General features: G+C 37.1%; 1 protein-coding gene across 2 annotated transcripts in view; it reads left to right on the top strand.

Moving 5' to 3' along the window:
- The window catches only part of MXI1 (MAX interactor 1, dimerization protein), an 81,488-nt gene extending 67,188 nt beyond the window's left edge, over positions 1-14,300 (top strand). For both annotated transcript variants that reach the window (XM_072805360.1, XM_072805361.1), the window contains exons 4-6: positions 6,289-6,403; positions 7,021-7,192; positions 11,740-14,300. In XM_072805360.1, the coding sequence (XP_072661461.1) occupies positions 6,289-6,403; positions 7,021-7,192; positions 11,740-11,903 (451 nt within the window). In that variant the 3' untranslated portion in view covers positions 11,904-14,300. The remainder of the gene's footprint in view (positions 1-6,288; positions 6,404-7,020; positions 7,193-11,739) is intronic.
- Positions 14,301-15,145: the final 845 nt, after the last annotated feature.

Below are 15,145 nucleotides of genomic sequence, written 5' to 3'. Positions count from 1 at the left end.
GATTCCTGTAGATCTTGGGATTTAGTGTAAAATAGAGCAAGATTTATTTGAAGTCTTCTTTTGCCTTAAAAGTATACTTTGTGTTATTTGTGCTTATTTTCATACAAAAGAGTGTTTTCTTCCAAATCTTTGAGGAAAAGTATGACTTCTGGAAGGCATATTACTATATATTTAACCTTTTCGGTGTAAATACTCTGGCTTCCTACCCTAAGAACTGCTTAGATTATATTGGGAGACAGTGATTTTTAAAAAGTCTTCCAAGATTGAGTAATGTGTATCTCTGCTTTAACTGCTTTTATTTAATTGTATATAGATAAGCCCTTCAGTGCTAAGGTGGACAATGTGACTGTAGAATAATTTATATTATTATAATATCACATAGATCACATAGTATATATAATTTGTATAATTTGCAGTTTCATTATAACACTTGTTGATATTTCTATCCAGTTATTTTACTAGATACCAATTAAATTAAAAGGAATATTAAAAAAAAAAGGAATATTAATGAAAAGAGCTTTCCTTTTTTTTTTTTTTTTTGAAATGAGGAAGGAGTCCTAGCTATTCTCCTGTTTTTGTTTTGTTGTCATCAAACCCCATGACACCACACTCAGTTCTGGTGCTAGGGAAATGCCATTTACCAGGTTACTATCTGGCAGTTAATAGTTTTTTTGTTTTGTTTTGTTTTTGTGATGCAGATAATATGTAAGTTGTAAGTAAAACATATAAGAATAGCTTGTCTGAGTTTTCTTATTTCACAAACAGAATAGGCTGAACAGCAGAAGATGATCATAATTGTTTTCATAAATAAGATCCATGAGTAGCATGGATGTGCTTGATATCTGGATTCATTTTTAATGTCGTTTTTCATAAGAAAAAAGGTAGGCATATTTTTTTGTGTAACTTTGGAGATTTTTCAGAAGATTCTCAACACACTAAATATTAGAGGAACATTTTGTGTAGGATAAGCAGCTAATTGCTGTAATGTGCTTCGGAAGTGTCGTATGGGGAGTTGGGAAACCTGGCCAGAAGCCACTGCAGCTTTGAAGAATGTGGCTCAAGGGAGGACTCAGCCCATTGCGTAACATTCAGCAGAGAGGAAAGTACAAGTACTGTCCCTATCACTTGACTTGTTTTCCATTTTGATTTAGTTATTTGGCAAAGTCTTGGTATCCTGTAGTGGAGGAATGAAAGACAAGCAAGTTCCAAAGAAGGACCGTGCCTCCAAGGGCATCAGCCAGTGGATGGTTTCTGAGGCTTGGCAGGTGTTAAATTTCATATTATTGTTGAGCAGAGGGATTAGAGTTTCAAGAGACGACTTGAAAAACATCATCCTATGGTACTTGCAATTTTTTTGTGTGTGAAAGAGAATTCTTCCTTTCTCCTCCTTCAACAACGTGTGGTTCTTGTAGTTGATATACCTGTGCCTTAAAATATCACAGCTACTAGAAGGGACCATTTTACAGCAAAATCATTTCCCCTCATGTTCTGTGATATTTCAGTTTGGCAGTAGAGTTTACAAGGTTTGAAATCAAAAGCAGCGTTGGTTCCTTCAGGGAAAAATGATCCCAATTTACCAAAATAAAAGCCAAACAGACTCTAATTGTTCCTTTTCCCACAAGGGGCTTGCCCTTTTTGAAGGTGTGGGTTAGTTTGATAGGACCTTCTCTCCAATAAGGTTAGTCACCGAAAATTGCCTCTTCCCCTGGGTAAAACCCACTTTTAAATCTATTTTAAAACAGACCTCAAAGTGTCTTTGAAAATAAAAGTGCTTTGGTATCTCTCCATCCTTTTGCCCCCTCCCTCTCAGCAAGGAGACTCGTCAGACACCCCTGCTTGCAGTGTCTAATCCTCACACTAAATTAGGAAAGATTTACATTTTATGGGTTTTATTGAGCTCTTCATGCGTTGTGAAAAGTTAAATAAATGCTAACCAGGAAGCTAAATTTTTTTCTTGTTTTCCATCAAGGCTAGTTCCATAAATTTTACAATGTCGGGTTTTTCTATTGGTTTTCTGGTGTTCATCAGAATATTCAAAACATCAGCCTTAAAAAAAAAAATCAGCCTTAACTTTCCCCAATCATCTTTTGTTTTATTTTGTTTTAAAGATTTATTTATTTATTTTAGAGAGAGCGCGTTAGCATGAACAGGAAGAGAGGGGCAGTAGGAGAGAGAGAGAGAGAGAGAGAGAGAGAATCTCTAGCAGACTCCTTGCTGAGCACAGAGCCTAACACGGGGCTGGATCTCACAACCCTAAGATCATGACCTGAGCCAAAATCAAGAATTGGCTGCTCAACCAAGCCCCCCAGGCACCCCTCTCACCCCTAACCTTCTTTAACCTGCTTTGACTAAAGGTACATGGCTGTGCCTTTTATGAATCCTTGTTGTCTATGTCAGCTCTTCCATTTCTTGGAGACTTGAAAAATATCATCTTATGCTATTTGCAGTTTTTTCCTCAGTGCATAAGGATTTTCTTTTTTAAAAAATTTATTTTATTATTATTATTATTATTATTATTATTATTATTAGGATTTTCAAATCAAACCAAGGTGGTGGTGGTTGTTTTTCTGCCTTTTGTCCTCTTTTTTTCCTCCAGTATCTTACAGTCCATGATTTGGCAACCCCATACAGGAGGCTCCTGAGCCACCAGTCACATGAGAATGAAGGCAAGAAAAAAAAGGACCAGATGGCATCAAAAGATATGCCTTTCTAGGTCGTTGGTGGTTAAGCTTGCAATCTGGTTACCAGCAGGGAGACTATGGGGAAAGGGTGGAAAGCAGCACAGCACCATTGTAAGGGAAGAAGAATTTTGCTATACAGTTTGTTACAGTAATTTGGAGAGAAAAAAGTTACACATCAAGGTGAATGAATTTTCTGACTAAACTTCCCAGTTTACAATCACAGGGTATCCCATTGCTCTTAGAAGGGTGAATTTACCTAAAGCTGACCTAATAAGCACATATGGAAAACTGTGTAGTATTTGGGTGTCAACTTTGAAAAGTGTGGCCATTACTTGTTACTTTGTTCTCCAAATACCTGATTCTCTTGTGAGTATGAAAACTGAAGGAAATGATATTTGGCTCTCACAGAGAGACTTTTTCCCACAAAAGAACACAGGGCATCATTTACCACTCATTCTTCATACTCTTATCTATTGTATTTAGAATTGTATTTATAAAACGTGGAAAATGGCATCACAGGTCTTTGTGAGACATATTAACTCAGGGTATGTTTTCTTAAGCTGTAACTTGGAGCACATATATAATTACTGGACTGAAGAATTGTTCAACAGGGGCTAATAAAAAATATTTTAGAGGGCAGTCTGCCTTCGCTGTTGTTCTAGCATCCTACACGTTGACTCCCGTGGCCTGGGCAGATTCTGATTTGACAGCGCTATTGCAGACCACCAGACTGCTGAGGTTGGCTCATATTTCCTTACAAAATTTAGTTGTTTTCCCTTGACAGAAAAAAGTAAGATATTTTTAATTTTAAACTTGATTTCAATATATGAACTTAAATCCTTTACTCTTAATTACCTGGAAAAGCCTTGCTTTTTCGTAGACAAATTCAGTATCCCTCAAGTCCGAAGTCAAGTTTCAACTTATAAGTTTGCCTTCTCCAGTTACAATCTCCCCTTTTATTCAGATTCTGTTGCCCTGGATTTCTGTATGACTCATTTCATTATGAACCAAATGAAACAAAACAGTATGTTTCATTCTGTAGTCTAGATTATAAACTCTTATTAAACTTCACATCTCTTTTTTTACTTATACCACTCAAGCATGTGGGATATTACTGAATATACAAAATCATGTAGTAAATATATGCCTCAATAATAAGAGAAAAAACATTGACATTTTAATATTTAGTTCATTTCTGCCTATATTTTAATATGACTTAGATCTCTTAAAACAGAAAACTGACCCAGCCATTTTTTTTTCTCGATGTACAGCTCTAGTAAGGAGTCATTCTGAAGTTTCTTAACTCAGTGTAAAAGATATTTCCTATATATACACTGAATTTCTGAGGTTAAGTAATTAACAAAATTGACAAGTTAATCTTGTGGCAACATACATGTTAACTTTATCGGTTGGTTGCTCTATTAACTTTTTTTAGATGACTGAATTCAGAGCCTTGGGAACCTCTATTAGCAAGACAACCATCAGTATTTCTTTCTATCTTCCAGTCATATCTTGAGTGCAGTTATTAGGCATATGCTATAATTCAAATGAAGAGTTTAAAGGCACTTTTTACAATGGATTTTTTTTCCTTTTTTGTTTTGTTTTCGTTGTTTTAGTCTGCTCAGCAGAAGTACTTCATCATCATGTGAGTCCTTAAGAGGTTTTCCAGTTAAAAATGAGAATTTTGCTAAAAGTTCTATGATTTGGTGTAGCACAGCGGGGGAACAGAGTGACTTTAAAAGTGTTAAATCTCATTAAGGGGAATCCATTGATCTACCTTTAATTTAGGGAAAAAACTTAATTCCTTAATCTACATCAAGTATGTCAGATTTTAGCCTGGAGCCAACTATTAGATTTGAGTTATTGAACTCAATAAAGAGATTTGGAATGGACCTCTAACTATGGCTGAGGTAGTGGGTACTGGAAGAATCTTGATAATTCATCACTGGACCTCTGACCTCATGACCCTTAATCATCCTTGCTTGTCAGTGACACAATTGGTTGCTTATTGTCTTCTCCTACCCCTCTTTCATATTGCTAGCATTTGAGAATTTCACTTATTATTTCTTGTGTTTTAAGACAGAGAAAGCATAGTTTGGTGGTTGAGCTAGTAAAACCATTTTGGCCATCTTTGAGAGGATGATGGTTTTTTTTCCTGGTGCAATTGAGACAGTTGCTAAATGGTCAGTTATAGCTCTTTAATAAGGATAAGCCGTGAAGACATTTGTGGATTTTCTTTTCAGATATACTATTAATTGTTGAATTATGTTATGCAATGAATCACAGAACCAAAGATGTGGACTAGTATTATTTTAGGGTATAATTATGTACTCAGAACTCTCATCATAGTGATCATAGTACCTTTAGGATATAGGGAAGGTAAATCCACAAGACTCTGTGCTAGCATTTTCAGGAGAAAAGTTCCTTAACGTGCCCATAAGATGGGTGGATTAAAGAATGCAATAACTTTGAGTAAAGAATTTTGTTGGGGCACCTGGGTGGCTCAGTCCATTAAGTATCTGCCTTTGGTTCAGGTCATGATCCCAGGGTCCTAGGATCAAGCCCCATTAATGGGGAGTCTGCGTCTCCCTCTACCCCTCCCTCCATGCTCGCTTGTGCTCTCTCTCTCTCTCTCTCTCTCTAACAATTTTGGGGCAGCCTGGGTGGCACAGCGGTTTAGCGCCGCCTTCAGCCCAGGGCTTGATCCTGAAGACTCCAGATCAGTCCCACGTTGGGCTCCCTGCATGGAGCCTGCTTCTCCCTCTGCCTCTCTCTCTCTCTCCCACTCTGTGTCTCTCATGAATAAATAAATAAACTCTTTAAAAAAAACAATTTTGTTATCAAGCTTTTTCTCATGTGTAGAAAAATTGGAGGTGGGGTAATAGAGGAGAGGTAGAGAGAAATAAAAATTTTTAACTAATGAGCTGGTACACTGAGATATTAGGAAGCAGGGGACTGTTCTATGGGTTGTTGTTTCAGTGGCTGAAATTGACCACAGCCATATATTTTGCCTTAACCCTTTCTTAGCTGGTCAGTTTTGCTGTTTCTAATATGTTGGATCATATGAAATTATAATTTTTATAAGTGAGAATTGTATATCAGAAATTTTGTATGGTTCAATCTAGTATGTAATAACACATAACGCTTCAGTTGAAGAGAGGGGTGTGCATGTGGGTATGTGTAAAAGATGAGAGGAAATGGAAATTCGTGAGCATTTTATATGCCCTAGGGGTAGGTACTCCAGCTAAAAACTGCTAACTCTAGCCTGTGGTTCTAGGCATTCAAAATCAAATACAATTAATTGCCCCAGTATACTTTCCTACTTCCACATTAATACAGTTGGAGACAATTTATGGGGTGGGTTAAAAATTAAATCATCTCTGACAGAGGTTACCATTGGGGATAATAATCTGAAGTGACCGTGTCTGCCTAGTACAGCAGAAATGGTAGAGACTGAAAACCGTTTGCCATGCCTGTATTTGCGCATACTTTGAAGACATAGGGTTGTAACATGGATATAGACTAATAGTTTGTGATTTATTATTGTCTCAAAATAGATTTTAGGATGTTCGGTCTGTGCTGATTTGATATTTGTTGTCTTTCTTAGACGAGCTCATCTGCGCCTGTGTTTAGAACGCTTAAAAGTTCTGATTCCACTAGGACCAGACTGTACCAGGCACACAACACTTGGTTTGCTCAACAAAGCCAAAGCACACATCAAGGTGAGAATTTCTTTCATATTTGTACATGATTGTCTCAGCCCTTATTTCATGATAAGGAATGATTCCTATTCATAAACATCAACTAGCTCACCATGCCCTCTTTAATAACTGACCTCCAGAGAAATCTTTCTGAAAACTTATCAGCTAATCTGATGGGAGCAACATAACCTGATTAAACTAAATTGTTTTGACAGCATGGCCATTTGAGGAGCTGGGAATACTAGGAAAATAACAATTACGCTGCTGATGGGCAGAAGGCAGGCAGTTGTGCCCTCTGGTGGAGATAACTTTATTTGGCTTTGTCCCTCAGTATTTTTCCATCAAACTACAGTGCAGAGCAAGTTTCTCTTACGTGGAGATAACTTTACAGACTTTGAGAATTCCATAGTGTTCTAGTAATATAGCATTCATTATGCACAAAAAAGAAATAGAAAAATAACTATATTTGGTGATTAAAAATATGTATTTGTGTATGTTTGTATACACACACACACACACACATATACTTGATTATTCATTCATATTTTCTCTGCCAAAGAAGAAATCTCTTAAGATGTTAGGTAGGAATGAATTTCATTGTCTGTACTGGACTGTATAAGTGTCTTTTATCATTTTAGAAACTTGAAGAAGCTGAAAGGAAGAGCCAGCACCAGCTAGAGAACTTGGAACGAGAACAGAGATTTTTAAAGCGGCGACTGGAGCAGCTGCAGGGTTCTCAGGAGATGGAACGAATACGAATGGACAGCATCGGGTCAACTATTTCTTCAGATCGTTCTGACTCAGAGCGAGGTAGGCCTGGGCTTCCTCCCTAATGAAATACTACACATCCCCTATCTAAATTTAGGCAGGATGCGTTGGAAATCGTTCTGTTTGCTCTCTTCTCTTTCGCCAGTACTGCAGCACTCTTGGGTTTTGTGCAACCACAAAGTTGTCTAGCAATGCCTGTATGAACAAGAGAACTCTTCCCCCTTGATTATGTAGAAATTTATTTTTAACTTTCTACTTGAAACAATTTTAGACTTAGAGAAAAGTTGTTTTCTGTAGAAAATCATAGCGTCTCATATACTCTCCACCCAGATTGCCCTACTGTTAACATCTTACGTAAATGTAATACATTACTACAACAAGAAAATTAACATTCATGTAATACTATTACTTTATCTATAGACCTTACTCAGATTTCACCAGTTTTCCACTAATGTCCTTTGCTTACCTAGGATCCAGTGCAGGATCCAACATTGTATTAGATCGTTCCTCAGTTTCCATGACCCAGGACACTTTTGAAGAGTATTGGCCACTTATTTTATACAGTGTCTCTCAAGTGTCTGATGTTTTCTCATTATTGAGTTGAGGTTATACGTTTAGGGAAAGAAATATCACAGAAGTGATGTTGTGCCCTTCTCAATTCATTGTATCAGGAAGATACATGATGTTGATATGTTTTGTGACTGGTGATGTTAATTTTTATGTCTGTATTTTAAAGTACCGCACCCTTCATTTCTCTTTCCATCTCTCCAAGAATATTGGCCTTTGGCAGAATGAAAGAACAAAAATCAACCAAAAAATCTGAATTTTACTGATCTGTTCATCTAAAGCTCCCACCACATCAGACCTCACAGTACAATAAAAGATCCCAGAGGAGAACTCTCAGGATATTTAAGCTTTATATTAGAGAAAATGGAGCTCATGAGATCTTGAGGATTCTAAAACAAAAAAGGAATTGTTTGTAAAATTTCTTTTGACTTATGGAAATTTTCAAACATACACAAAAGCAGAATATTGAATTCTCATGTACCCATCATCGAGTTTGAACAGCTGATGACATTGTCATTCTCGTTTCATTGGTTCTCCACTGCTCATCCTCACCATTTTTTCTGGAATGTTTTCAGTCAAATCCCAGATAACATTATCATTTTGTCCCTAAATACTTGAGTATATATATTTAATAAATGAGACTTAAAATTAGTCATAATGTTATTATATCTCACAGAATTAGTAAAATCAGATAATATTATTTAATGTCTAATACTCAATTTCTTTAAGGTTTTTTTTTTTTTAAAGATTTATTTATTTATGATAGACACAGAGAGAGAGAGAGAGGCAGAGACACAGAGGGAGAAGCAGGCTCCATGCCGGAAGCCCGATGCGGGACTCGATCCCAGGACTCCAGGATCGCACCCTGGGCCAAAGGCAGGCACCAAACTGCTGAGCCACCCAGGGATCCCCTTTTTTTTTCTTTTTTTAAAGATTTTATTTATTCATTCATGAGAGAGACACACACACACAGAGAGAGAGGCAGAGACACAGGCAGAGGGAGAAAGCAGGCTCCATGCAAGGAGCCTGATGTGGGACCTGATCCCGGGTCCCCAAGATCACACCCTGGGCTGCAGGCGACACTAAACCACTGTGCCACCGGGGCTGCCCTAATACCCAATTCCTGATAGATTTTCTTAAAGGTGGCATTTTACCATTGACATATTTGAATTAGAATCCAAAGTCCATATTGCATTTGTTTGTGCCTTTTAAGATACTTTTCATCTATAATTTCTGTTCCCCATTTTATCCTCCCCAGTGCCATTTACTTGTTGTAGAAGCAGAGTCATTTTGGGGCACCTGGATGGCATAGTAGGTTGAATGTCTGACTCTTGGTTTCAGCTCAGATTGTGATCTCACACTGGTAAGATCAAGCCCTAAGGCAGGCTCTGTGCAGAGTCAGCTTGGGTTTCTTTCTCCTTCTGCCTACCCACCCCTGACTCTCTCTCAAATAAATAAATCTTAAAAAAAAAAAAAAAAAAAGAAATGGAGTCATTTTTCTTTTCTTTCCTTTTATAAAATTTTATTTATTTACTCATGCAAGACAGAGAGAGAGAGACAGACAGAGACATAAACAGAGGAAGAAGCAGACTCTGTGGGGAGCTTGATGTGGGACTCCACTCCAGAACCCTAGGATCACAACCCCAGCCAAAGGCAGACACTCAACCACTGAGCCACCCAGGTGCCCCAGAGTCATTTTTCTTATAGAACATCCCACATTCTAGATTTGGCTGACTGAATCCTCATGGCATCATTTAAGATGTTAAATAAATAAATAAATAAATAAATAAATAAATAAATAAATAAAAATGTTCTTCTGTCCCTATTTCCTATAAACTGGTTGGTGAATCTCATGGCTTGATTTATAAATTCAGATTCTTTTTTTGAGGCAAGAATACTTTATAGGTGGTGCTGATACATTTATGCAAATGCCCAACCTTTCACTTGTCTTTCACTTAGGTATTACAAATAGTAGTTTCTCATTCTGTCATTCTTTTTGCATTTATTAACCTTTTTATAAAGAAGAGCATTTCTTCATCAGCTTTCCTGATTACTCCAAAATAAAGTCCATCTAGGGAAGATGGGATAAATGCTTTTTAAAAATTTTTGGTTTTTTTTGTCAGTTTTCTGAATAATGAATTGGTATCTTAGCAACCTCCAGAGGTAACAGGGGTTTTTGTTTTGCTGTTTGGTTTTGATTATCTTAGGAACATGTAGGTTTTCATGTTTTGAATGTGTTTTAATCCAATGTAGTCTTCTTTATATTATTTTTTAATACTCAAATTTCCCATATTCCATAGAAACATTTCAGATCAATTTTTATCCCTTTTAACACAACCCTAGGAGTCCTTGGGTTTTTTGTTTTTGTTATTGTTTTGCTGTGTAAGGTTTTTTTTTATGTGGCACTCAGTTTCAAAGAACAAAAGTATACCAGAGGCAGCAGCAAGAACCTCAAAGACATGCTACATTTATGAATGACAGTGAGGTATAGCAGAAATGACCCCAAATTAAGAGGCAGACCTTGATTCTAGTCCTTTTTCTACTGGCTACAAGCTATGTGACTTTGTCAGGTCTGCAAGCTTTAGCTGCCCTTCCTTCTCTTAACTCTTCCTTGTACCCACCCTCCCTCCAAATTTGAGAACATGTGTGTCTTCATCATTAGGATTCTCATTTTTTTGGTAGTCCCCACGTGCTAGTACCTCTTTCCCAGTATTATAGGGGACTTTTATTAATATCTCTAGTCCATTTGGCTAGAGTAGTCTCTCATTTTACTATGATATAATTGAGTGCAGCAAGATTCTTTTCCAGTTGTAGGTTGGATGAGTATTCTTTGATACTGGGAAACACCAAATAGCCTGTAAAGCATTATGGATGTAAAACAAATAGTTATGAATTCAGAGGATTGTTTGTACAGCTTGTTTGGACAGATGCCTGCATTTTAGAAACAGATTTCTATAACTTTTTTGAAGCAACAAGCCCTTTTGAAAATTATACTCTTTGAAATAACTTACTCTCTCTTCTTGGGCTCAGCAAGAATTCACTTTTCCTAAAGCAATTGTGATCAGTGTGAACCCTTAGAGTCATTGCCAAATATGAAACATCAGACTTTGAGCTTAAAAGAATTGAAGAATCTTGAGTTCATTTCTAACTGTTATGGGAGAGAACAGTTTTTCAACTGCCTTTCATTTTTAAAAATGTATATTGTATTTTATGTGGTGTACGGGTAATTGTATATGTAGTATTTAACAAACTATCTGGTAATAGCTGGTCATATATGTATTTAGGGATTTCTTTTAATAAACATGTTTGATTTTTGAAGTAAAGTACAACCACTGAAATGCCTTTACTATAATCTTTATTATAGATCTCATTATAAGCCAGAGACTTTGCAGGCTCACACCCTCATTTCAAGCTATATTTGATGCAAGAAAATTAAATCGAGTTGAAGACAAATCTCTTAGAGTTCCCTCTGTAATGACTGGCTTAGTTTGGTTCCTGAATAGTCAGAAGTCTTTATGATGACTCCTAGAAGTCTGTAGAACTGTCTGTAGAATGAGACCACCTAAGGCAAGAATAAATGATACATTTTCTCGTTCACCTATACTAAGTTGATGCTTTTTCCCTCCTTAAGGCAACTCTGATTAACAAACAGCACTGAGAATTAGTTTCTAGTTTAATGCAAAACAGATGTTGTTAAACCACTTGGGGTTTAGGATCTTTAATATTAAGCACTAATTCCCAAATAGGCTGAGTGCTTTTGGTGGGAGGTCCAGACGTACTGGCGTCAAAGGCTTTAGTAAACTTGCTGCCTAAATTGAGACCACCACTGGATACCAGACATTCCGCTTTGCAAAATATATTCATGTCTCTTCACCTTCAGTTACTTCTGTTCTCTAGAAATCACTGATAATAAGCTTGTATAATAATTATTGCACAAAAATAATCACTTTTTCTTATACCCTTTTTTCATTCGTTTTTGAAAGTTCAGATTACTAATGTTCTTCCTTTTTTCTTTTTGGCAGAGGAGATTGAAGTGGATGTTGAAAGCACAGAGTTCTCCCATGGAGAAGTGGACAATATCAGTACCACCAGCATCAGTGACATTGATGACCACAGCAGCCTGCAGAGTATTGGGAGTGACGAGGGTTACTCCAGTGCCAGTGTCAAACTTTCGTTCACTTCCTAGAACCCAGCATGACATAACAGTGCAGGGCAAAATATTCACTGGGCCAATTCAATCCAAACAATCTCTTAAATTGGGTTCATGATGCAGTCTCCTCTTTAAAACTAAACAAAACTATACTTGAACAAAAGAGTCAAAAGACCTCTATTTAAGCAAATACTTAGCAAAAAGTGGGGCAGAGCCTCCCCAGCAGAACAAATACTCATAATATTCATATTTGAAAATCACAGTTTCTAATGGCAGAAAACTTAAGTGAAATTTTCTTGATTTAGTTGATTTGAAAGAGGACATTTGGAGATTTTGTCCTCTTTTTCTTCTTTAGTTTGCTCAAATACAATGAGTAGACACATTTAAGGATGGGGTTATGAACCCTTCCTGAGTTTTATGGTCCTAAAAACAAAATCAAACCCATAGTAATGAGAAGACAAGATAATCAGGCATTAACTTGGATAGCTAAAGAGCTATTAAAACTCAGCTTGGACAGCTTATCATGAAGCCTGTGGATGATCAATTCTTGAAAAAAATAAAATAAAAAAAAAAGCAAGCTCATTTCATGCTCTGCAAAAGGAGAGACTCCCATGAAGCCTTTTGAAAGGGATCATCATGCAGCTCAGCTTTCTGTTGGATTCCATGCTAAGCAAGCTAACCTTATCCTGCATTGTTAGCAGTAGGGTACCCAACCGCCAGCTCGACAGTCAGCCGCCCTAGGCCCTTGGGCAGCGTGGGGGCAGTCTGTGTATGACAGCCTCTACCACACAGGGCCTATGAATTTGGATTGAGGGGCCAGAAGGAAAAAGCTCTCCATGCCTCTGTGTCTGCGTGGGCCAGAAGAATTGTGCACGCAGATTAGCAGGCCAAGGTCTGAGCCACGGCAGCATTTTTATTTCAGATTTTGATAACTGTTTGTATGTGTTGAAAACCAAAATGACATCTTTTTAAAGCTTGTCCATAAAAAACATAGATGTCTTTTATAGTGGAAAAACACATGGGAAAAAAATCATCTATTTTGATGCAGCATTTGATAATGATAAAACACCTCACACCTCTTTATAGTGCACAAAATGAATGAGGTCTGGGCTAGGTAGAAAAAAGGTCAATGCTGTTTTTATTTTCTTTTAGAATCATTACCTTTTACCAGCTTTTAACCATCTGATATCTATAGTTAGACACACTATAATACTTAACATAGTTAAGTTCGGCACTTGTCTCATTTTATTGTAAAGATCTGCTTCCATTTTCCCACAGGCAGTCTCTCTCCTTCCTCACAGTCCCACTGTGCAGGTGCTATTGTTGCTCTTACCAATATTTTCTGAAATGTTTTAAGTGAAATTTCTTTTCTAGCCTGCACTTTGATGTCATGTGTTCCCCTTTGTCTTTCAAAATCCAAGGTTCCCCCTCCCCCTTTCCTTGACCCCAGGAAGCTTTCTGGGACCCCTTACCCCTTGGCTCTTTGGACTTTGTATACTTTAAATAATTTAACTACCCTTAATTACTTAAAAAAAAAAAAGCTTTATGATTTTCATAACTTATTGCTGATTTTAATGGGTTGTTAATTTCAGTCCTGTAGTTTTATTTTGTTTAGATAGGGCTGGGCAAGGAAAAAGAAAATAAAGACAACCATATTTAGCAGTGCAGTTGAGTTGTGTGTGTAATGTTAGACTATCCTTTGTAAGTAGCACTTTAACAGCTTTCACTGCTTCTATGTATGAAGTGCACCATCTTGGCATACACAAGGCCTCAGCGTATACTTACTTGTTTTTGTGCTCTTCCTGTGCCTCCGAGAATATTTTATCCTTGATTGTGCTATGTTTGAGTGGAAGAAATTCTTTGAAGTAGATGTGTGAAAAACTGCATGCCTTTAGAAGCCCATTATTAGAACTTGCTACTTCAGGTGCTGGGGACTTAATGAAAAACATGATAAATTCATTTCTCTGGCCCAGGTAAATTATTTCTGGTTTCACTTATAATTACTCCTGGCTGGGTCAAAATGTTGCTCTATATATTTGCTTACTTTTGACTTTCCCAAGGGAGACAGTTTAAAGACTCTGCTAACTACCATGGAAAGTAAATGAAAGCCAATGACTGAGCTTCCATTTTGTTATTCCCATGACATTCACTTGCATCACTTGCCTAGGGCTGGAATTTCGGACTTCATTCAGGAGAACTTGAGGTGCTGCCATTTTGTTGTATTATGTACAGGTTGGTGGGCTGGGAAGCCTTTGTCACAAATCTATAGTACCTATTTCAACTGCCCTCTAAATTACTCCTTCCCTGGGTTTGTTTTCCTTGTGGGAGGGGAGTGGATTGTATGATGAGTAAGAAGTATTAATTTTTTAAAAGACAAATTGAATTTGAAGATATAAAAGTTAATTGCAAGAAATAAAAATTGTGAATGAAGAAGACCCGAGTGCTTTTTGTACCACCCTTCTCCATGAAGGAAAAAGTATGAATGGGCATCCACACCTTAAGCAGCAGCTATCTCCTCAGTGTTTGATACGTCAGTAGTCCAGAATTAATGACAATTTGAATCATTGTCATTTCCTGTTCTGTAATATAAACAGGTGCCTTCTTGACTGATAACTCCATGTAACCTAACTGCAGATGGTTTAATGTACCTGATAATCTTACTGCTTTCAGGTAGGACACAAGCCATTTGTTATTATCTGTTCTTAGTAACTTTTTAGGGAATCCTTTTGGCTACACTGTACATTTAAATTGAAAGTAAGTCTGGAAGTTCCTGTTTAGTCCCCACCCACTAACCTGAGTTAAAGTACCTTTTCTGTAAAATGCCCGAGTAATGTATTAATACAGGTAAATCCCATTTCAGTGCATATTTATTACCAAAGAAGATTCTGATAAAGTCAGACTGTAGTTTCTGATTAGAATAGGTAGAACTCTGGTAGGAATGTTTTTTCTGGTCCCCATGACAATGACAGCTTTTAGCATTATGGAGGGATTTTAAAAGGGTGAGGATTAGAGGCAAATTTCCTAAGGCCACACTGCTTGAGAAAATTGTTTAACCTCCTGAGGAAGGTTCGTTGGTAAGTTTGTTTTCTTCCACTTGAAGAAGCAACTAGCTACCTTTTCCCCCCTTTCTTTTATTATCGTCCCACCTCAAAAATTCCATGTTCCGTAACAGCATAATGTGGGAAGAACCGGGTTTCTTTGGGTGCACATTTAAATCCTAGTTCTAATATTTGCTAAGGACTCTGGGCAAGTTATTTTAATTTCTTCATGGAAATTAT

This window comes from Canis lupus, chromosome 29, assembly GCF_048164855.1.
Source record: "Canis lupus baileyi chromosome 29, mCanLup2.hap1, whole genome shotgun sequence".
NCBI lineage: Eukaryota > Metazoa > Chordata > Mammalia > Carnivora > Canidae > Canis > Canis lupus.
This window is presented reverse-complemented; position numbering and strand designations above follow the sequence as displayed.